Source organism: Pteropus medius, unplaced genomic scaffold (genome assembly GCF_902729225.1).
Source record: "Pteropus medius unplaced genomic scaffold, Ma_sr-lr_union100, whole genome shotgun sequence".
Classification (NCBI taxonomy): Eukaryota; Metazoa; Chordata; class Mammalia; order Chiroptera; family Pteropodidae; genus Pteropus; species Pteropus medius.
The window spans coordinates 3,463,913-3,487,193 of record NW_024345601.1 but is presented as its reverse complement, the minus strand read 5'-3'; the positions used below and the strand labels follow the sequence as shown (position 1 = coordinate 3,487,193).

General features: G+C 42.1%; 1 protein-coding gene and 1 long non-coding RNA gene across 3 annotated transcripts in view; both read left to right on the top strand.

The window, feature by feature from the left end:
- The window catches only part of SLC24A3 (solute carrier family 24 member 3), a 458,625-nt gene that overhangs the window by 59,284 nt on the left and 376,060 nt on the right, over positions 1-23,281 (top strand). For both annotated transcript variants that reach the window (XM_039874396.1, XM_039874397.1), the window contains exon 2: positions 3,195-3,323. In XM_039874396.1, the coding sequence (XP_039730330.1) occupies positions 3,195-3,323 (129 nt within the window). The remainder of the gene's footprint in view (positions 1-3,194; positions 3,324-23,281) is intronic.
- LOC120611857 (uncharacterized) overlaps positions 8,717-23,281 on the top strand; it is a 37,181-nt gene continuing 22,616 nt past the window's right edge. The window contains exon 1 of the long non-coding RNA XR_005655303.1: positions 8,717-22,710. This is a non-coding gene — a long non-coding RNA (uncharacterized LOC120611857). The remainder of the gene's footprint in view (positions 22,711-23,281) is intronic.

Genomic DNA, 23,281 nt, shown 5'->3' with positions numbered 1-23,281 from the left:
AGCAGTAGTCAATGGTCAAATATATTTTTGCTGAGATAAAAATTTGTAGGTTTTGGAATCCAGAAGTGCTGCTTTAATAGTTTCTAATTCCTGAAGATACTGAATCATTATGTTAAAAAATCTTCTAATTTTCTGCTACAATAGCTGGCTTTATTTTTATATCTCTTAATTGGTATCAGCTTTTCTCTCACAATTACAGAACCATGGAAACTTGGCCTAGGAAAGAACTTTGGAAGTCATTGGAAGGGTCACGCTTGCTTCTTTGCAAATTTTTGCATTGCAGTGCTGCAAAGCACTTTTCTTTGACCTACATTGTGAGAACAGCATAATGGACAGTCTGTTGGTCCATAGCATGACTCCATCTTTGGATCTCATGCAGGCTGGCAGATGTCCTTGGTGCCCTTCCCACATCATTTCATTCTTACCTCCTTAGTGCACACTAGCACTGTTCGACTTTTAGCACCTGTATCTCATTGCCAAGGCCTTTTTTACTGGCACCAGAGCCCCCCTTGGACACCGATGTGGCAGATTGGAAGTGGCAGGGAACATGTCCTCTGGGAACAGCCTTCAACCCATGGCAGACCAGGAGTAGGTGGATAAATACCCAAGCTCCCTCACCCCTGTGTGTCAGATGTACAAGTCTACATTGGCCCCCAGAACTTTCCATAAGTGTCAAGCTCTAGTTATTCATTTTGGCAATTCCTTTGAAATGCACCCTCTATTGGCTGGCTCCCTTTCCCTCCTATTTCCGTATTTCTGGGATCAACCCTTTCCTCCCTCTGCCTCCCAATAAACCACCTGTGCTTGAATCCTCATCTCTGGCTGCTTCAGCAGAAACCCAGCCTGAGACAAATGGAATGTATTTCTCTACAGTTTCAGATAATTTATGATAATATGGTATTATATTCACATTTCAGGGCTGCTTGTTGGATTTTAAGGCCACTGACTTTATTGTTTTTTCATGAATTTTTGAAATTTTTTCTGTGCTTGTCAGTAGCCTTAATCATAAGAATTAACCATTCAAGTTAACCAGACTCCACAAATGCCTGCTTTACCCTTGAATTATCTTTGGTATTATCCTCACAATTTTGGCTAAACTGATACATGTGGCTACCATGTGAGTTTTATATTTCAGAGTCTAAAGTTATCATTTATTCTAGTTAGGCTCCACAGTCTACTTTCTTTGTATGAAAATCTGTCGGGGCTGTCCTGGCTAGTATGCATAAATTTTAATTAGATATCTTGATAATGTTACTTCTGGGAGAAGTTTTTGTTTGATTGAAGAAAACGTCAGTGAATGAGTGGCTGATATTATTTGTGTCTCGTTGGCTTAGGTGAAATGTCCACAATCATTGTGATTTTCAGAAATTTCCATGAGTCTCACTTTCTCCATCCACAAAGTGAGAACAATTATTTTGACACATACTTACTTAGCATCTATTATGAGCCAGCAGCCATTAGATGTTGGAGGATCAACAGGCGACAACATAGATAATGTTTGTGCTCCCCCTTTCTTTCCCAAGTGGTGTCATGAAGTTCAGATTCAATAACAAAAGTGAAATCATATGGGAAACTGTGGATCACCATGGAAATAGAGGAATGGGTATGATGACCTTAAGAATAGGTTTGATGACCTTCAACTCTTCATTGACCATTTCGGAATACCACATTGATGTGGTTAGATTGGGTGCACGCTCCAGCCTTTTATGAAGGCCACTGGACTCATGAATTAAGCTCTTATACTTAGATCCATTTTTTCACCACAGCAACTCTGGATACTCAAGAGGTAGTCATTGTCTCATGTCATATCTTTGTTTAGTGCCAAGCCACTAGAAAGAGCCACCTGTGCTTGCTGTCCCCTCTTCCCAGTGGCCCCTGATGTCCAGCTCTATTGTTTCTTTGCCTCTGTCCTATTTGATTTGTCCATAATAGTCCAGGCTATTGGCCACTCTTTTTTTTTGAATTTTCTGTCACCTTTTGTGACGTCATTTTCCTTCTTTTGCTGAATTCTTTTACTCTACTTGTTCTCTAAAGGAATGCTGAATTCCTTACCATTTCTTGTTCCATTCCCTTCTCTTTAGTCCCCTCCCTTCCTTCTCTGGGAGACACCATCCATACAAGTCTCATACTCTTCCCTGCTTACATATGACTCTCCTAACACTCTGTAGTTTAAGCTCTGTCCCCTGAGGTGTCTGCACCCATATTTACATAGGCAGCGTACCTCCCTTTCAGTGCTACACAGACACTTCAAGGTCAACATGTTCTCAACAGAGAACATAACTTCATTCTCCTCTCCCATGTACTTTTCAGTTTCTTCTTTCTCCAGGTACTTCCATCTCCACAGACACCTCAGATAGAGACTTCAGTACTGTTACATACTTATCCTCATCACGCATTCAGTGGTCTACTTTTCCTCATTTGTGCCCTCATCTTTTGTTTATGGAAATCTTGCTATGTGGCATTCATTGGCCTAGGCTTTTGGATGTCAAAATGGTGTCTTAGCTTGGGTAACCACCCCCTGAAGCAGATCCTGATTGTGTTCAAGTGTAGGTAGTTTATCTGGGAGGTGGTTCAAGGAAATACTGATGGGAGACTAGATGCTGGTGGGCTGGAGCCAGTCATACTGACTTAGTGGACCTAACTGTGCCCATCTCTTCTCAAATCCATGTTCAGTGAGGCCATGTTGGTAGCTTGAAAGAGGCCATGATGTGACACTTACACCACGGAAATTGGCCTATGTCTATGAACCAGGACTTTTTCACCCAGAGAGATGGTTGTTAAACATTTTCCAGCACGTATGGGAGCAGGGAATTAAGACAGAGAAGAACAGCGGCCCAGAAAGTGTGCTTTATCAGGAGAGTTACACAGTAGACAACTGGAGCATTGTCGAGAAAACTCTGGAATACAGTTTAGAATGCACACCTCAAAGTCATCCCACTAGAGCCTGAGGTATTTATATATTACTTCCTATCAGTCATTGGCCGAGGGCTGCCTCCGTTAGGCCCAGTAGGATCCAGCAGCCAGAGGAAGCCCTCAAACAGTTAGAGGCAGGATGGCTGAAGTACAATGATAAGTCCTAAGGGGTACTGGTAGGTCTGAGCACTTGATAGCTGGTTAAGACATTGGGTACCCAGCTGGGTAAAGTCTAAAACTCAGCTGTTAGTGATGTGTGGTTATTATCTTTTTCTCCCCAGACCTTGACTTCATGGACCTCATAGGGGAAGACAGGCAGTGGACAGTGGGGAGGAAGTTGATGCAGGTGAACAACACTCTGACTTCAGAAGACACAAGACTCCAGAGCAGCAAGAACTGCACTGAGCCAGGTAACCGACAGCTGCACTCTGGGCAGTGGCTGCCATTTTCTCTGGTTATGGATAAGAAAGAGTTGGATGCCATTTTTTTTCCCCTTTGAGTTCTACTCCAGAAAGATTTTAAGGACATTTAGGGCAGGTGTCTTAAGAAACTCAAAGGTGAGATCCTAGGGTTCTTTTCAGGTGTGTTTCTACCTCTGTATTTTTTCTAGGAGAGCTGCAGAAAAGGTAAGTCATAGTCATGGGAAATACAGTCATCACTTTTGGTATGGGAAAGAATGGAGTCAGATCTGATATTGTGACCAGCTCTAGGATATTGGGCCAGAGGTGATGCAGGGTTTCTGTTCTCTGTTGTTAGAGTCGTATTTGGGGGAGATGATGTCATCTCTCTGTGAGTGGCATTGCTCACTGAATCAAGAAATGCCTTTCTTAGAGTGACAACACATTAAAATACATTGTAAGAGGGGAAGGGACTCAGCTCACAGGTAGAAAAGATGTTCAAGTTTTTAAAAAGAGCACAAGCCCAGCACCTGCTGATGTTGGCAGGGATGGGAGAAGGGGCAGGAACAGGGAAAGGGAGGAGAGGAAAGACTTCAGGAGGGCAGTGGGAAGAGTAAACAAGAGTTCTTCATGCTGTGTAGAGCTGATGCAAGGAGAGTAAGAACTCAGGAGGCACGTTATTGATTTCCTCATCTTTGGACTATGGTGACTGAACTTGATTTCTGGGTCCCTTGACTCTGAACCAAATTCTGTAGGGAAGATGAACATATCTGAACCAGGAAGGGTCCTGTTCCAATCCTAACACATCAAAAGCCTGCCTGGAGCCTTTCTCCTTCATGAAGTTGCTTTGACCACCCCAGACTGCTGTGACCATTCTATTTTCTGAATACTTTTATATAAAATATCTCTAACTGTGTTCCCTAGTATGGACATTCAATGGTGACTTAATTTAAATTCATTCAAATTAAATACAATTAAAAATTCATATTGTCAGTTGCACTAGTCACGTGTCTAATACCCACTAGGTGAATGCGGCTGTGGCTACCCTATTGGACAGCACAGATCTTAGAGCATTTACATCATCTCAGAAAAGTCTATTGGATGAGCCGGTCTATACGTTCCATTTGTCTTTGGACATATCTCCTGCCTTTTCAGCTTAGTTGCAAGCCTCTCGAGGGTATAGAGTGGATATGTAGACCTTAGAGCCCCTTCTCTGAGCTGGGTCTTGGGATCACAGTAATCCGCATTTGAATCCCAACTTAGAAGCTTGGAAGCTGTGGGCTTTGTGCAAAATAGTCAGGTTCTTTAAGTCTCTGTCTGCTTCTCTGTGAAACTGAGTAATCATTCTGACCTTTCACGATTGCTGTGAGAATTGATAATGAAGTAATAAAGTGTGAACAGCTTAGTGCTCTATGTATGGCAGCTCAGTAGTAGGAGCCCACCCACAAATTCCCCACTGTCTGCTAGGGTACCCATCCCTCCACTACAGGCAGGTCATGGAGCTACATTCTCCAGCCCTTTCTAATGGGAATGGGCATTAATGGTACATCTCATTTAGTCAAGAGGTCACTTCCTCAGGTGACCCAGGCCTGGGCAGTCAGCTAGGTGGGAAGGGAGGCTCAAGCACCATATCTAACACAGAAAGGCTTGGAAGATCTCACCATGGTAGTGAACAGTGCCTCTGAGGAATCTTCTGTTTCTACAAGAGAATTCTTAATCACAACATTGCCACAGACTCGCATGACCGCCAGTTGTCTTGTTATTCTTTCCAGAATGCTGTTGGAACACTGCTTCTCGGTAATGACTGGACAGGTATTTTATGAAAAAGTTAAGAACCAAAGCATTCATGAGATCCTGACTTAGAATTAAAATTTAATAGTATCCATCTTCTCTACCTTTGACTGTTGGGTGAGAGGGCTAGAATGAGCCAAAGTCAGATCCATTCACAATGAGGTCAAATGGCCCTGTCTGCAATGAATATTACTTGTACTGGTTGAATCTGGTATCTTAAATGTAGGGGCTAGGAAATGAGCCATGTGTTTCTAGACTGGCCTTCTTCCTATTTGTGATGATATCAGCTGAGCAGCAGTGTGCTTGCAAAGATGACGCAACAGGGTTTCCTTTATGCTTGGAGGGGTGATTATTTACACAGGACCTCAGCACTTAAGGTGCCAGCATGTGCTGCGGCTATGTGGGTAATGGTGCCAGGTCAAAAGCAGGGATTGATTTGATTCATCACAGAGTTTACCTAGTGCTACTTGTAATGTCACAGGGCTTGTGACGTCTCAGACTGTGTTCTTGGAACTCCTGGCTTTACATACCATTAGAGCAAGTAAAGTAGATTCAGAGACTAAAGAAGGAATGACCACTATTCTGGTTGTATTCTCTGTTTGGGGTGGGGCTGGATGCTCCTCAGATGTCCATTTCCTCACCTATGAAATAGACCTGCAACTAGTTTATTCTTCCTATTCCATCCATTGCACAAATCCAGTAATTCCAAGAAGTTCCCAAATAGAGATTCACAAAAACTTCCACCCCAAGATGTCCCTGTTCCACTTCACTTAATTTCTTTGCATTTGCAAAATTCATGTCCTACTTCAATCTTCATTTTATTCTTTCTACTCCTCACCCTCCCTCCCTTGTCCTCTCCTCTTCCACCTCTTTCTCCTTACTTCCATCTCCCTGTCTCCTTCCCTCTCCTTTCCCTCTCCGAAAACCAGGAGCCCAAGCACCCAACCAGGGAACAACCATCTGTGGTTGGTGTGACAACATGGAGATGGCACACTCTTCATATGACAGCTGCCACTTTAAAGACATGTTACTTTGTACATTTTGGATTTTCTTTTAATGGCATTCTTCCCTTGTCACTAAAGACATGGTTTTGGTGGAAATTTGTAATTTTTATCTCCAGAACTACATGAAAAAAGCTGATCCGAGCTCGAACTTTTCTGCAATTTTTCCAGCCCTCTGAATTTTTTAAGATTGTTTTCTTAGCCTGACACTGACGATTTCATCTAAAGCCTGGAAGCATATTGGTTTTTGGTAAGTAACACTTGCAACTGTTTACTCAGATGACCTATTAAGAGAAATTTGACTGAATAAATTTGATTCAGAGAAAATTAAGTTTGTTAAATGTAATATTGAGGGTGGTGGACAACTGTAGCAGAAATGAATACTTTATAGTATTTATTTGTACACGTTGCAGAATTTTATTTATATACTTTGCAAGCTGTCTCTAGAAAAATCTATCATCTTTTGGTTTCAGTTCTCTGATTTTTAAGAAAATGAGCTTTTCCTTAGAGTGCCTCTTTCTTTGGAGTGAAGAAGCTATTTTAAATGATAGCCTTTGGCATAGGCTTCACTCTGAGCTTACTGGAGTTTCTTTTGATAAAGGGCTCAGTTCCCTCTCTCTGCCTGGCTTAGTTGGGTCTAGGGTCTCTGAAGATGGAAAGACATACTGGGTCTGTGCAGCACAACCAAGGAGACACTGGCAGGGCACTGACCTTAAGAGAGTGTTCTGGGAGTGTTCACTTATCAGGTGTTTGCTGGAATGGCCGGAAACCACATAATCTGTTGAAAGTGAATAGAGAAGGGAAGCCAAAGGTCCCTTCAAGAGCAGCAATAGGGGGCAAGTCCAAAAGTCGAGTGTGGCCTGTGAACAAGAACTGGAGGCCAGGCGCAGATTGGCAAGCAGCGCAGACTGGTTCAGTGTGCAAGTCGTGAACAAAATGAAGTGTTGAGATCCTACTGTTTTTTTTAATTTAAACCATTATATCAGATGTCTACTGCTTTAAAATCACAGGGCTGAATTTCTGGGTATTTATCCAAAGAAAACAAAAACAATAATTCGGAAAGATCTATGCACCCCAATATTCATGGCAGCACAGTTTACAATAGCCAAAATATGAAAGCAACCTAAATGCCCACCAACAGACAATTGGCTAAAGAAGTTATTGTTCATATATACAGTGGACTATTACTCAGCCATTAAAAAAAAATGAAATCCTACCCTTTACAGCAACATGGATGGACCTAGAGGTTATTATGCCCAATAAGTCAGACAGCGAAAGATAAATACCATATGATTTCACTTATATGCAGAATCTAAGAAACAAAAAGAACAAACTATTCAAAAACTGACTCATAAATATAGAGGACAATTGGTGAGACTGGGAGAATGGAGTGAAGGGTTAAAAAAGTACAAATTAGCTGATAAATGATCACAGGGATGGAGAGCATGGCATAGGGAATGCAGTTAGAATTAATATATTGGCTAGGTAGAAAACCAGAGGAAAGAAGGAGTAATTAGGGAAATGGTTTTATAAACTATATAAATGTCTAACCAATGTACTGTTTACTTGAAACTAATAAAAATAAATAAATTTTAAAAAGTCACAGGGCCGAGCATGACCTATCCACAAAGCATGAAAGGTCCAACTCTCTCATCTTTTACATGAAAATAAAATGAGATCCAGAGGGGATAAATGACCTGCCCAAGGTCACAGGGCTTCTCAGAAACAGAGTAGGGCCCCCCAACTACCACACATAGATATTCGATAAAAACTGATAATTAGATAGAAAATCTGACATTTGCATGATCTAGAGTAGCAATGTCCTGTAGAGAGATAACGCAAAACTACAAATGTAATTTTAAAATTTCTAGTAGCTTCATTAAAAAAGTAAAAAGAAACAGGTGAATTAATTTAATAATATATTTTAGTTAACCAAATATATCCACAATATTTGGAGTGACAAATTGCGATCACCTCAGTGTTTTATCCCTGGGTTTGAACCCAGAAAAAAACTAAGCATTTTTTTTTTGTCATAAAATCTGTGCTTTATTGTATTAGCTCACATCACTTTCACTAACTTTTCTCTGCAGTTATAATTTTCACAATGATTCAAATAATAGCTGTTGACATTCTTAAGTGGAACAAGATAGAAACTCAGTGTGATCTGCTCTTTAATTTGTATCAAATTCTTTATTGAATTAGACAGGATAATAGTAGCTGCTGCAACAGGTAAGTCATTTAGATTTATGAGTTTAACACAAAAGTTTATTTATTTTCTCATATAAAATTCTGGTCTGTGGGTGGCTGTGTCATAAGTGGTCTGTGGACTCTGGAGCCTTCCACTTTGAGGCTTTCCATTCCTCATACCTGGTTTCCAAGGTTGCTGTGCTTCTCTGCTTTAAGAGAAAAGAGCATGGAAGATTTCGAGCAGCTGGGTTTTATGGACCGGACCCTCACTTCTGCTCACATTTCATTGGCCAGGGCTGAGTCATATGACAACTTCTAAATGCAAGGGAAGCTGGGACATGCCCATTCGTAGAATGCCTTGGAAGAAGAGAAAGCAGGTTTGGTGAATAGCTAGCTGGTCTCTGCTACATTATTTCCCCCCACACTTGTTCCTTTTGGAAAAAAAATTAAAAAAACTTCTCCATTATCCTTTGTACTTATTATAGAAGCAATATACTCCCTCTACAGCAAAATTATAACTCAAATCTACGTCTTCTGAAATTGGCTTAGCTCTTAGCTTAACCTTCACGATTCTCACCTGCTCAAGGTGACACAATTCAATTCTGTTTTCCCCTTGGTAGGGTCACAAGTAAGGTAGAAATTGTCCCAGTTGTGCCCATTTGCAAATTGCATCTTTTCTTTGTAAATATAAGAACCTCAGGGGAATTAATGAATATTTGAGTATAGGTGAAGTCATTGGCAATACTGTGGAAAGAGCTTGGGTTCCAGAGTAACTACTAAATCTCAGTTCCATCACTTTCCACCTGTATGATGACAGGTAAGTTCCCTAAATTCTTTGAACCTCATTTCCACCATCTGTAAAATGCAGATTAAAGGTGCCCACTTCACAGAGCTGTAATCATGAAGTGAACTTTATAAAAGAGCTGAAACCTTAGTCCTAGTCTGTGCTTAATAAACTGTAGCTACATTATCTATGTTACAAGAATTATAATGGAGGGCAGACTGATGACGATCATTTACAGAGACTTTACCACTCTGAGGCACATTAGAACATTGCAGGATTATGAAGACTATTTTAAGGATGATAGATTATTTAGTGTAGTTCAGCAATAATACAACATTCTTATAACTGTGCAAAGGTGATATATGAGGGATTAACTAGGAGGCTTCTGACTAATGCCATTTTCTGGCCTACGAGGCCACTATGTAGACAAATAGGATGAAATAGGGAGTACTAGATTTTTAAGTTCATGCTAAGAAGAATTTAAAAGTCTCAAAGTCCAGGAGAAAGGGCTAGACACTATTAATTTCTTCTAGCTTCAATATCCATTTAGGACTTTTTTATTGAGGCAGTCTTTAAAACTCTGTTTTTTAAAAACAGCCTAGGCAGCCCAAACTAGTGAACAGTGCCTGGACTCTTTCTGAAACATGGAGGATGATAAGCTCTGCTCTTAGATGCTTCTGTGGGCCTGCCAATTTGCAAAGAACTTTAAAACTTTTCAAAGCATTTTTATGTTCATTAGCTCATTGGAACATGTTTGGCCCTTGGAACAAAAATACCTGCAAGTCAGGAATGTTGGTATAATTGATAGATAAATTAGACTAAGATCAAGGCAAGTTGAGTCAAAAAATTGAGAATTCGTAGTCATAAATGTGGAAAGAAGCTTAAGAATTATTGATTCCAAACCCTTTTCCTCTAAGGGTTCAGCAAACTATGGCCCTTGACCAAATTTGGCCCATGGACTGTTTTTATAAATAAAGTTTTATTAGAACACAAACACACATCCATTTATGTGTTATCTGTGGTTTCTTTTGCTTTATGAAGGCAGATTTGAGTAACACAGTAGCAACACAGATCACTGGAGCCCCCAAAGCCAAAGATATTTACTCTGTAGCCCTTTATAGAAATGTTTGCTGCTGGCCCTTGTTTGAGGCTTGGGGTCTGGATAGGAGGTTGAGGCAAGGATAAGGTTCCCACCTCCCTTCCTGCTCTTCTTGACCTTTACCTCAGATGGTATTTGGGCCATATTAAAACTAGTACCATATTAAATATTTTTAATATCCCCCCCTTGTCTGGGGTCTGTCACTCAGGTACTCTGCTCTCCCCACTCCCACCCCTACACACAGTCAAAAACCTTCAACATGTGTCTGTCCACGTGTTAGGGATTTGTTTACAAGAGGAAGAGTGAATGTTCGCCCCCCTTAAAAATATTTGAAAACCACTTGTCTGGACTACCGTTTGTTCCAAGACATCTGGGTATCCAGAACACCTGTCCAATCCTCCTTATACCTTGGAATTGCTTCCCTCTTGGGTCAGAGGGTGAAGTATATATGTGGAGTTGGCCACGGGTGAGCACTGACAGCCCACATCACACGTAGACAGTTTCTCCAGGGCTCATCTGACAGGTACCCCTGGGAATAGTGAGCAGTGAGCTTACCTGTGTGTGAAGGATATGGGCATTGGGGTAGAGTGGCTGGAAACAGCTACCATGGATTAACTCAAGGCGAAGCCACCTCCTGGTCCACTGCATCCAGATCTTGGCTGCATCTGTGTGGTCTGCAACAGTGATGGCTGCTTCTTCCTCCTGGCTGAGGAACAAATGTGACCTTGGCCATGTCTCCACTTCCTATAGGGGTTCACTCTCATCTGGCCCCCCATTCTTCAGCCACTTCTGGAGCAGCAGTGTACATGAATGACTGGGAACTCTTTTCTTGAATTATATATTCAGAAATTAACTTGTTTCACAGAATCTAATTTCATTGATGAAACAAGGACTGGGGTCTAGAAGTGTGAATGGGCATCTATCCCCAGGGTCCACCTCTGGTTGGCAATAGAATGAGGACCAGCACTTGCATTTCTGGACTCTCATGCCTCTGGCCACAAGCCAGGATTGTGTCCCCTCACTTTGTGTATAGATTTGGCTTTAAGTCACATCTGCAAGTCAGAGTTGCCAGGAGGGTACCCTCTGCCATCATCTAAATGCTTTCAGGTACCACAGGGTACCTGTGGGGCAGGCCAGCAGCAGCAGCCCCAGGACCTTGTCAGAAATGTATATTCCTGGGCCCACCTGAGACTTACTGGGTCAGAACCTCTGGGAGGTGGGCCCAGCCATCTGGGTTCTCATAAGCTTTCCAAGGGCTTGTCAGGTACACTCAAGTATGAGGAACCCTGGCTTAACTCAGTGGAATCTCCTGGGGAGATTTTCAATGCAAGCCCTACCCTAGGCTAAGACAGTTTGAGTCTCTGGGACTGGAAACCAGACATCAGTGGTTTGAAAGCTTCCCAGTGATCCCAGGGCTGAGACTATCACCAGGCACTGGAGAACTGGCTATAGGAGTCTGGCAAGGGGAAGATAGCTGGGCCTGCAAGCCAGTCAGAACCCATCTCCTACCACCAGTCAACAAACAAACAAACAAATAAACAGAATGCTAGCCAAATTTAACCAAACCTATCATGCTGTAAGTTCCTCCTTCATCCAGCATTACTTGTGAGCCACACAAAAGTCATTCACTTTTAGACTTCATCTTGGGGTCCCTAGGTTTTGTTATAACATTTCTTTCCCTGAGAAACTTCCCCAGGAGTTCCACCCTGGCTATATTTTAAAATGTATGCACAGTATAGGAGAGTCAGGAGAGAATGTTCCTGCCTCTTCCAATCAGCAGAGCTAATCTTGCCTTCTAGAACTTGGTTGGTTGCCTGGTGCTCACCTCTCCCACCTTCTCCTTCTATCCTTCTCAGAAGCCTGGGCTGGCCTAGGTACAGAGCTGATTATGGGCCTGAGGGCAGGGCCCCAGGGTGCTGACTGCTTTTCCCTGTTAGCACTCTGGTCCTGACTGGGACACTGCTAGGCCTTCAGTGGACTCTGGGAGCTTCAGGGTAGGGTGAGAGCCTAGCCTTTCTTCCCAGAGGCTCATGACAGCCTCTCCAGGCCTCAGACTTTTTGAAAACAGTCTCCAAGGAACAGTCAGAGCAGTGTGGTTGAGGGATGTGGTGAGAATGTGTTTGAGCTGACCCACTGAGTATGTTTTCCACAGACTGCATGCTTGGGTATCAGTCACCAAGCCTACTGCTTCCTCCTACCTGGGATTCTCCATGGCAGTGGGCCAACAGCCACTCCTCCAGTTAGATATCTCCCATAACAGGGTTCTCATTCCATCTTGGAGAGTAAATTTAAATAAATATATGTCTGGATTATCACATTGGTACCACTGACGCTCCTGATCTAGTGTTAAACCATTGGTTTGGCAGAAATTCCTATAACAGAACAGTAAAATCCTTCAATTAAAGATTAGGAGCCTTTTTTTAGAAGCCAACAAAATGGATGCGAACCCAGTCCAGCAGCTTATTCATTCTTTCTAAGGCCTTTGTGCAGAGCCCAGCATGGGCTTTCCAGCCCTGTGCCTGCAGTGGGACTTGAGGCCTCACCCAGAGGGAAGGGAACAGGCCGTAGAACATCAGAACGGGCCACTCTGGAAGGAGCAAAGGGCTGGGGTCCAAGGAGTCAGCATGGGACTCCTAAGCCTCTGTTACCTCAGTTGCTAAGTGAGTGCTCGGAGTAGTCATTCTGCCTCAGGGTCACTGGAAGATCCAGAAGATAAGGGATACCCATGCTATGTATTTGTAAAGCGCTTCTGGGTGGAGTTAGAGATGAGGAGCAGGGTTCCACAGACCTGGAGAGGAGTCCTGACTTTGACTTCCATGGGCTGTTGGGACCCTTACTAGTCATTTAACTACATAAAACCTGAGTCTCCTCCCCTGTGAAGTGGGATGATTCATGGTACAAATGGAATAGGCTGCCATGAAGAGTCAAGGGAATAAAGTGTGTAAAGTACTTAGCACACAGCAAAAACTCACCTCATGAATAGATTCTGTTTCTCAAGTATCCAGTACATTCTCATCTTAAGGGGTCTCACAAACAGGGTTCCAATTAGTCATGTGTAGGAGATTGTGATTATTATCCCTGCATTGATTAGAACATGAGGATTTTACTATTGGAGTAAAGTAAAAGGAATCTGACATATACTAATATTATAGTACATAGCTGGAAAGTGGGAATATTCTGAATTCCCACGCTGACTCCTAAGCAAATGTGCAGCCCGTCAGTGTCATATAAGCCTCCCAGTGGATCTTTCTTGGAGTCTAGGAATTTCACTTACTCTGAAATCTTTTTAATCTGCCCTGGGCAAATCCATAGGAAAATCACTGATACTGTGAATTTTGGTTGTTAGACTGAGTATACACTACAAGGTTGGGTGTACAGAATGAATATCAGCAGATAAAAGAAGCGAAGGGCAGTGAGAAGGCGGAAAAGAAGTAAGGCTTGTTCTGTGCTCCATTCTGCCCCCTTTCACCATTGTGAGTCTGCCCTTTGGATGTGCCTTAAGTCAACTCACTAGAAAAGGGGTGACCTGTGGTCCATGGGCAACTGTCCTTCCATATTCCAGAAACGGAATGTTTCCCCACTGCCTGCTTTATCGTAATGACAAATACAAATGAAATTATATTTTAAAACAAAGGAAAGAAATCGGTAACACCTGTGCCTACCACTCTGTCAGGTATTTTTATCCAGTGACTCTAGTTTCATGAGCCCATTTGCAGGAATTATTTGTATTCATAGCTCAAAAAAGGATGTTTTTTTGTTTTGTTGTTGTTGTTTGTTTGTTTTGTTTTGCTTTTTTTAATGGGCCCAGGCCAAATAACTTGGGGCCTGGTAGCTCTGCTTAGTGATTCCCAGAGGTACAAAAGCTCTCAGTAGTTGTCATTTAGAGTCTAGTATTATTGTCTTTTCAAAGCCATGATTTCATAGGCTATTTCTTTAAAATTTTGCATCTCTTTCTTCCCATCTAGTCTCAGTCTTACCTTTGGGTACTTTGTACATTATTTTTATTCCACATTTTATTATGAACATTTGCAAACATGGAGAGAAGTTGAAAGAATTTTTACAATGAACACCTACAGACTCAGCATCTATGTTCTGTAATTTACATTTTACTATACTGTTTTTATCATATGTTTATTCATCTGTCTAACCCTGTATCAATCCATCAATTTATCTTATTTTATTTTAGTGAATTTCAAAGTAATTTGTAGAAATAAATACACTCCCTCTCACATACTTTAGCATGCATACTGTTAACTAGAGTTTATTGTTTATTTATCCTTCTTTTTTGAAGTAGCATTTATATTCAATGAAGTGCACAGGTCTTAAATGTACCATCGATGAGTGCTGACATATGCATACAACATCAGTGCTCCCTTATCAGGTATAAGATTTATCATCATCTCAGGAAGTTCCCACATATCCCTTATCAGGAATCCCCACCCCCACACGCTCTTCTGATTTCTATCACCATAGATTAATTTATGCCAGTTCTAGAATGTTAAATCCATGACCCATACACTATCCCAGGGGCTTACTTTGTGTAAGTCTTCTTTCTCAGTACACTGTTCTTGAAAAATTTATTCATCCATGTTATTGTGTGCAGATACTTCTTGACTATACATACACACACATACATACGTGTAGATAGACATCTGTGCATACAGATTACACATACATGTATGACAAATGTTAATATGTTGGGTGTATTTCTTGTTGGGAAATGCCTTATAGATTTTGGTTACTTAGATACTTGTTTTAGTTCAACTTTCAAATAGACCTTTGTGCTGTCTGAAAAATTAATAAGAGCTTTGGTTGACCAGGAAAGGTAAGTTACAGACAAAGGCGGTCATTCCTGGTGCTCCTCTCACTTTCCTCCAGAGCAGAAGCATGCACTGGACTCAGAAACCTGTGGTTGGTTGTGGGGAGGGGAAAGAAGGGACGTGGCAATCTCCTTTGTCCTTCTGTCCTTATAACCGGACAGGCTGCTCCAGGTGCAACACTGCACATTCAGTTTTTCAGTTATAGCAAGAAATGGGAGAAGAACTGAGAAGGTGGAGAAAATGGTCTGATTCATTGAGTAAACAGCCATGTGCATGCTGCTGTGAGAGCTGTTTTTAGAGCTCAGGAGGACCATGTGGCACTCTTCCCTGGTAGAGCTGGGCACACTCATTGTCACAAACACAGCATCAGAGAGGGGAACGTGTTGTCTCTGTCATCACCTGCACTGGGAACTTGATGCCCGATTAGAAAAGAGAACCAGCTCTGCACTAAAGTGGGAACTCTGTGTGTGTGTGTGTGTGTGTGTGTGTGTGTGTGTCTTTGAAAGGGTGAGATCTTCGTTTTCCCAAACAAGCTCTGTCCAGGTATAACCCTTTGTTGACATGGGTCTTCATTTATTTCCCTGTTTTCCTTGTCAGTTCCTGACACACAAGTTGATTGGAAGTAGGTAATTGAGATGTACAAATGACTTGTACAGTGATGGCACATCCTTGGCAATCATTAATTTCTTTCTGTAACCATCAAGTACCTTGACGCACTTTTGATTCCCTTATAAGCAGATGCATGTAGGATTTGGGTGCATGTAGTTTATTTGGGAGGTGATCCCAGGACGCACTAGTAGGGCATGGAAAGTGAGACAATGGGGAGGGAGGGCAAGGTAGCCAATGCATGGTGTGTCATCAGCCAGTTACCACTGGGGGCAACTGGGCTTTCCCTCCCTGGAGCCACCGGGATAGAGTGCCGAAAACACTTTGTAGTTCTCTCTCCCATAGGTGGGGGAGCTGGGGTATGTGTACACCAGCTTCCCTCATTCATTGAGAGGGCTGCTCTCATGGGCGGCAGTGCCCTAGCACATCATGGGTGCTGCTCTGCCCCTCCCACAGGCAGAGCAGCACCCATGACCAGAAACAACTTGCAGGTTAAGAAGTGTGGGTGCTGGCAGTTGGAAGTTGGGTTATTGTGCATCAGTGAGCTAAGGAGAGGGGAGGTGAGTGGGGCACTGGCAGCAATTTTTAAACATCTACTTCCGCCTTTCCAACTAAGGGATTTCAGTGTCATCAAATAGGTAGGAAAGCTCATCCTAACCCAGGAAGACCACATAATGGCACTTGCACTTCCTCTGTGTGCATAGGTTTTCCTTGCTAGGCAAAGGCACTCAGATTCACCTGACTAGTTTCACTGCATTGTCATGTGTGTACAAGTGTCAATGGCCCACCAAACAGAGGGCTTAGGCTAGATGAGCCCAAGAAGCCTTTCAGGCCAGGGTCCAAGAGCAGAGAACTTTGCATGAAGACCACTCCTTTCTTCCTCATTCATTTTTGGCTGCCTCTGTGCATGTGTTGGACTTCTGGGTACCCCAGGCAATCTCAGAACCTGTCTAAATTGAAAAAAGGGCAACATTAACAAAATCTTGCCTAAACTCCTTCTGCAAGAGAACAGAGCCTTTGCTCATAAAGCAGATCTTTTTATTTTGCAATAAACTAAAGTAAAAGTTACTTCTACAAGTGTTGCTGGGGCCAGGGGTCTGGGTCTTATATATACTCAGGGAGAATATTGACTTTGAGCCCTGAATAAAATTTGGGAAATGTGGTATCACTACAGACTTTAGCCTCTGGCATACATATTATTTTAGAGGCACACACTGGATTTTCTGGATTCAGCATTAAAAGCAAAACTGTCTATATCCTCAAGTAACTATTTAATCCCTTACTGGGCTCTATCTTGTGTGAAATGGAATCTGTTTTTCACACAAATCATCTTTCAAAGTGACTCAATATGTTTAAATTAGGGAACCCGGTAGCCCTGGTATTTAGGTCCTACTGCTTTCATATTTCCAGAGCCACCCAAATGTAGGACTTCTAAAAGCTTCCAGAAAGAAAAAAAAAAAAAAAAAACACATCCAATTTAATGACGTTTTTCAGTCTGTCACAGTGGGAAGTAATTCTCATCTGGAATTTGAGGCATCTAGATCCCTTGAATGGCCCCAGAGGAATGATTGTACCTTATGGTGTTTAAAACATTCTCACAAATGCGTTGATCTTTCTCTCAACATGAAATAGGCTCTCATTCTCCTCTTTTTGGTTATGGCTATCCTTCTTGACTCACTTCTAACAGATAGACTATAAGTGTAGAAGTTGTGTGACTTTCAAAACTGGATCATAAAAGGCAACACAGCATCTACCCAATTTTCTCTTGGGATGGTTGCTCTTGAAACCCAGCCGCCATGCTAGAGCAAGCCCAGATGTCATGGAAAGCCAACTGTAGGTGTTCCAGTCGACAGCCCCAGCTGAGGTCCCAGCTGATAGCTGACAGTCAGCCTTGACCACCAGATGTGTGAGCATAGAGCCCCTTCTAGATGTCCCTAGCCCAAGCCATCATCAGACTGTAACCATGTGTGCCCTAGTGAGAACTGCCTAACTTAGCCTCATCACCCCCAGAACCAGGAGAGATAATAACAAGAAACGATTGATGCTATTTTGCATTGCCATCTGGGTTGCTTTGTTCTGCAGCAATGCAAACTGGTACATGCATACCCTCATGGTCCTACTGCTAAATAACTTCTGGGGCCAGTCAAGGATCTCACTGTTCATCACACTTCTTTTGTCTGGTGCAGTGACTCACTTTTTGCTCCCTGGGAAATCGGTGTCTGGGGAGAGAGACAAGGGTGGTCATGTTTCTCTAATTCCCAGCGTCTCCAGCTTGTTGCCAACTTGGCACCTAAGAAGCAGCATAAGGTTTCCAGCTGTTTTGAACAGGTTGGGGATTGAGGGCCTGTTCTGTGTCTGGCTGTGAGCAGTTGAAGCAGCAGCTGTTGCCTTTCTACATCCAGAGGAGATTACAGCAGTGGTGGCAGCTGTGGGAAACAACCCTCCATGTTGTCCCTGTGCTCTCGGCTTATGTGGCTAACTGTGAGCACTTAACTTGCTTTTTTTGTCACAATATAAACAATCTGGCCTCTGCCTGGGGAAGTAGCTTGGCTGGAGGGTGCAAAGCAGGATGGCTCTACTGTCCTTTCCAATGCTTCAGTCCTATGGAGGGCAGGTCCCTGTGTGCCCAGCATGGGGTCTTTTCTCTCACTTCCTCCCCTGCACCTCTCCTCCTTCAGCCCAGGAATGGCTCCATGATTTCTTCACTGTCTTGAGGAGAAATGTGAAGATGCATGTTAGAGAACTTTGAAAGTCTGAAAAAAGTGTTGCAAAAATGGAAGGTACTATTAAGAGATTAGTAAGCAATTACTGGGTCCAGGAGAAATGCTACACCTCTGTCTCTGAAGATGATAAGTTAGAGTCACAAACTCTCAACACTCAGAGACTCTGAAAAATCATGTGGCCCCACAGTCCATATAATGTCTGAGTTCTTTCTGCAGTATCACCTTAGAGTGGTCCTCCATCATATCCTTGGATATCCTCTGTGACGAGAGCTCATTCTCCACCTCCTTTTAGAGGCCTTTTATTCCCTAGGCAACTAGGATTATTAAAATTGTCTTCCTTGTGCTGAACCAGAGTAACCTTCTTATAGTCATCCTGAGTTCTGTAAAATTAATCTTATTCCTTTTTCACATGGCATACCTTTAAGACCGGTCATTAATGTTGTCCTCGTTCCGGCTTCCCTCTCTTTAGTTTTTTCATGTCCCTCTCCCTACCCCATATGACCTGGTTTAGAGAACTCTCACCGTCCTGGTAACCTTCTGGCCAAATGTTAATCTCTTCAGCTCTTAAAAACTAGTCTCCTGGGATTATGTTTGAACAACATGTGAAGAAATTGGACATGATTCAATCGATGCTCAGTTGTTAGATATAAATATTTCAGATGCAAACTCAACATTCCTAAGCTAGGACTTAAAGCTATAGTTTTTTTCCAGGAACAATGTAAAGGAACCGAGCATTTATTAATGTGTCCTTGAAGTTGGGGCTGGGCTAAGTGTTCTACCTGCAGTGTCACCTTAATTCCCTTAACATGCGCATGAGTCAGACATTCCTTGAGCACCCAGCGAGGGCAGAACTAGAGTTGAAACCCAACCACACCCAAGTGCCCCTTCCCAGCACCTCACTGCTCCTCCCTATAATGAACTTCAGGCAAGAATCTGGAGCTGATGCATGATTTCCACAAGGACTTGTCTTTGCCTGTAGGTGGTAAACCCTGAGTGGACAGGTGCCAGGGCCATTTTGCTCAATATTCTATCTCCAGGGTTGTGATAATACTCGGAACATGCATCTCAGATATTTGTCGATGTTAAATCTTTGTTCAATGAATGAATGAATGAATGAATGAATCCTTATAACTTCTCTGTGACAGTTATTTTTTTAGTTTATTTTAGAACAACCAAAAATACAGAAAACTACAAAAGATAATATAACGAACTCCACCATATTTACTCTCAGAATTATATATTAACTTTTTTTTATTTGCTTCTCATCTTTTTTCATTTATAAAAAATAAAACATTGCAGATTAAGTTAATGTCCTTTTTATTTGCCTCATCAGGTCTTCTACCTTCAGAAGCAAATATCATCTTTGTTTTGGGGTGTCTGGCTCGTGTTTAATCTTTTTGCCTCATATATTAGTATAAAAAAGAAATAAATAAAATTGTTTGGTGTGTTTTCAAATTTACATAAGTGTTATTTTGGTACATTAATATTCTACAATGTTTTATTCGAGTTATATATTTGAGACTGATGTGTATGTACTCGTTCCTTCATTTTAACTGCTGTCTTATTTTTCATTGTATGTGTGACTCTATTGCCATTTATTTATCCATTTCTGTGTAATACCCATGTGGGTTGTTTTTAGTTCCTGTTGTAGGGTCATTCATATTCTTGCCACCCTAAGTTTTCAGACAAGGAAACTTAGAGCCAGCAGTTAAATGACCCATTTAAGGTGTCACGGTTTTCATAGGTAGCAGAATCAGAGAATGAACCCATATCTTCTTTTTCAGACAGTGGTCTTTCTCACTGCACTGCTGTTGTCTCCGTTCAAGAAAGGAGATGATAAATTGAAGGAAATGTTAGTGAGCTCTATCTTCTAAAAGCTTCAGGAAGGGAAATGACCATTTTTTGAGAAGACTGTGAATGTTTGATGCAAAAGGAGGTCTCCTCTACATGTTTCAAGGAAAAGACCTGTGCATGATATGAGGGTTACACCTGACACTGGGTTTTGTCTCTGTTGTCACCATGAGGTGTGTACTGCAGGGTCACCAAGGCATCCTACTGGGTGGTTGACCATTTGCTCATGACTTCTTGGCAAGCAAAACAGGGTAAGTGTTAAAACCACCACAAAGCTGGTCTGCAAATGAGGCCAGGGCTGACTCTGTCTCCCAGCTCAAAGGGTCCCTGTGGGATGTTACCACTTACGTCTTGGAAGTTAACCTTTTCTTATTATTATTATTTTAGCTGAATATATTGTCATTGTAGACCAAGTTTTAAAACCAGTTAACACAAAAAAGAGACTATTTCTTTCCTCATTTCTCTTTAAAAATTTGGGCTTTGAAAACATTCAGTTTTTACAAATTTACCAAAAGATGGTCAAGTTTCAGAGACGATAAAGACCTTCTTTCCCCTCATTAAGGAATGGCACCTGGCTCTGTTACTTGGAGAGTAACAGAGGCCTATGGAGAAGCCCTGGGGCAATTTGCGTAACTTCCCAGTTTCAGCTTCCTCATCTTTCAAAGCAGATGATACTGATACCCGCCTCACTGCCAGAACAAATTTACTGGGAAGTGTGAGCCTCAGGGCTCTTCACTTGCAGCACCCCTTCCAAGACTTATCTAATTTTTGTTCATATTTGCTATGCTTTTTCATAAAGAGGGTCCCTCAAATTGTTTGAGCTTTCATTTCATAAGCCTTGGATCCATCTTCTTGCACGTGAGGTTTTTGTCAGGATGTCTGTTACATACTTAGTGCTCAGTGATTGTTAGCTGTGGTTAGAATAATTATTTAGTTAATAGCATGCGCTATGAGTGTAACGGCATGTCTGGAACCTAGCGGGGGCTCACCAAGTGGCAGCTCTGGTTAATAATCCCAAATCCCACAGAGTTCAGGTGTGAGGAGGACCAGAGGCACCAACAGATGTTCTGTGATAGAATAGACAAAAATCCCTTTAATTCCTTAAAGAGTTTTTGTCATGATTTCCCTCCCCTTTCCCTGGCTCACCTGAGTGGTCCAGTTGACCCCACACTCCATGGTGAGACAAGCAGTCAGCTAGGCAGGGAAATCTCAAGGTTGAGTGTCATCTCTTGTGCTTTTTTCTCCTCTTAAAAGACCATGAATATGAAAATTCCTCAACTGAAAGCCAATGACAAAACATTTTTCAGGAGAAAAAAAGGACAGAAAAGCTTATGAGAGAATGTTAATTACCAACAAAAGCCAGGAAGAGTGTTTTTGGAGGGGATGGGATTATGAAGGAGAGGGCAGTGGTGATGAAAAATTTATTCTTGGGCATCCTCAATGCCTTGGCTTTTTCAATAATCACACCCTGAAAACTTGGACTTGGATATTTTGGCCCCATCTGGGTTGTAAGACCTGATGAGTTATTTTTCTCTTCCCTTCTTGAATGCAGTGTGACAGTGTGTTTCTAAATTTAACTCTTCCTGTTTAGGCTGTTTGGAATATTTGCTCACAGGAGACCTGTGTGGGATGAAAGCAGCTCTCCATGGATGATCAACTTCCATGACTGTCACATCCCTGGGGATTAAAGTCTGGGGAGAGTTGTCTCCATAGGCCTGTGGTTAGCAGCTCTTGGATGTCACCTTTCTTTTCTCTGCAATGATACAATAAGAATTATCTTTTTTCCCAGAGTTAGTTTCCTTGGCATTCTGTTATTCAGCCTCCCTAGTATACCCCTTTTCTTAGGAAGTTCTGAACGCTCTCTTTCATGAGAAAATGTGAAAGATGGTTGTTCTTTCTGTGTATTTCAAAAGCTATTTCTGGAATCCTCTTCCAGTTTCTTACCTCTTTGAATACCTTCTTAGTGTTCACCGCATCCTGGATAGCCAGAGTATTTGTAATTGAGGCACCAGAACCACAGGGTGGTTCCAAAGTTATGCAACTTGCTAAGAGTGGATGCCAAACCTTGATTTAGGCCATCTGCCCTTGCCTGGACCTCTGTCCTTGGTCCAGTTTGGCTCTTTGCTCCTGGCATGTTTACGTTAGGATAGCTTGTGGGGTTAAAAACATTCTCATGTGACATACTCAGCATTCGTGCCAATGGAGGTGAGGTGCTTTCCATTGACCCTTCCCTGACCTTTTCTTTGAGTGAGATCTGGGTCTTCCAGGGACCAGAGGTCTCCCGAACCTTATTCAGGCTCTGGCTGTCCCTTCCCCTGGTTAGGATTTTGGTGGGGTGGGCTTGAGGAAGGGCTGTGGATTCTGGGACAAATTGTGGGGAACAATTAAAAAGACAGTTTGGTGTAAAAACAACATGGAACTGGGATTCTGTAGACTAGGTTTTGGTCATAACTCTTCCATTAATCAGTTCAATGGGCACTTCAGTCCCCTCATCTCAAAATAGGGATATGAACTACATCACTGGGTTATTAGGAAGAGTAAATGAGATTGTATTTGTAATCATGCCTAATATTTATATTATTGCATGTACAATAAATGCTCAATCAGTGGTCACCCCTGGTAGACTAGATGTTCTTTAAGCTTCCTCCTAGCACTAGAATTATTTTACTGTTAATAGAAGATGTAAAATCTGTCTTCATGTAGATGAAGAGCTTCTATAAATGAGAAAAATTAGAGCCCCAGTAAAAAAGATATGTTGTTTGTGAAGTCCCTTGAGGTCAGGTCTGGGTCCCTAATGCCTAGAACCAGCCTTGGCATGGAGTAGGCTCTGGATAGATATTTGGTAAATGAATGAATGGACAGCATAACCGTCTTTGTAGGACATGAGACCCCCAACATCAGCAGTGGTACACAGAAGTAGGATGAGAAATAGCTGGGGACAGTAGAGGGCAGATCTATTATTGAGGAATTGGCTTCAGCTGTCAGTTCTGATGCTCTGAGTTATTAATCTAACTTAAATAAAGCAAACGTAACATTTGCCTGAAAAGTAGGTACAGCATGGTACATAACTGCAAACTTGTTCCATTTTACAACTATCTGGCCAGACTT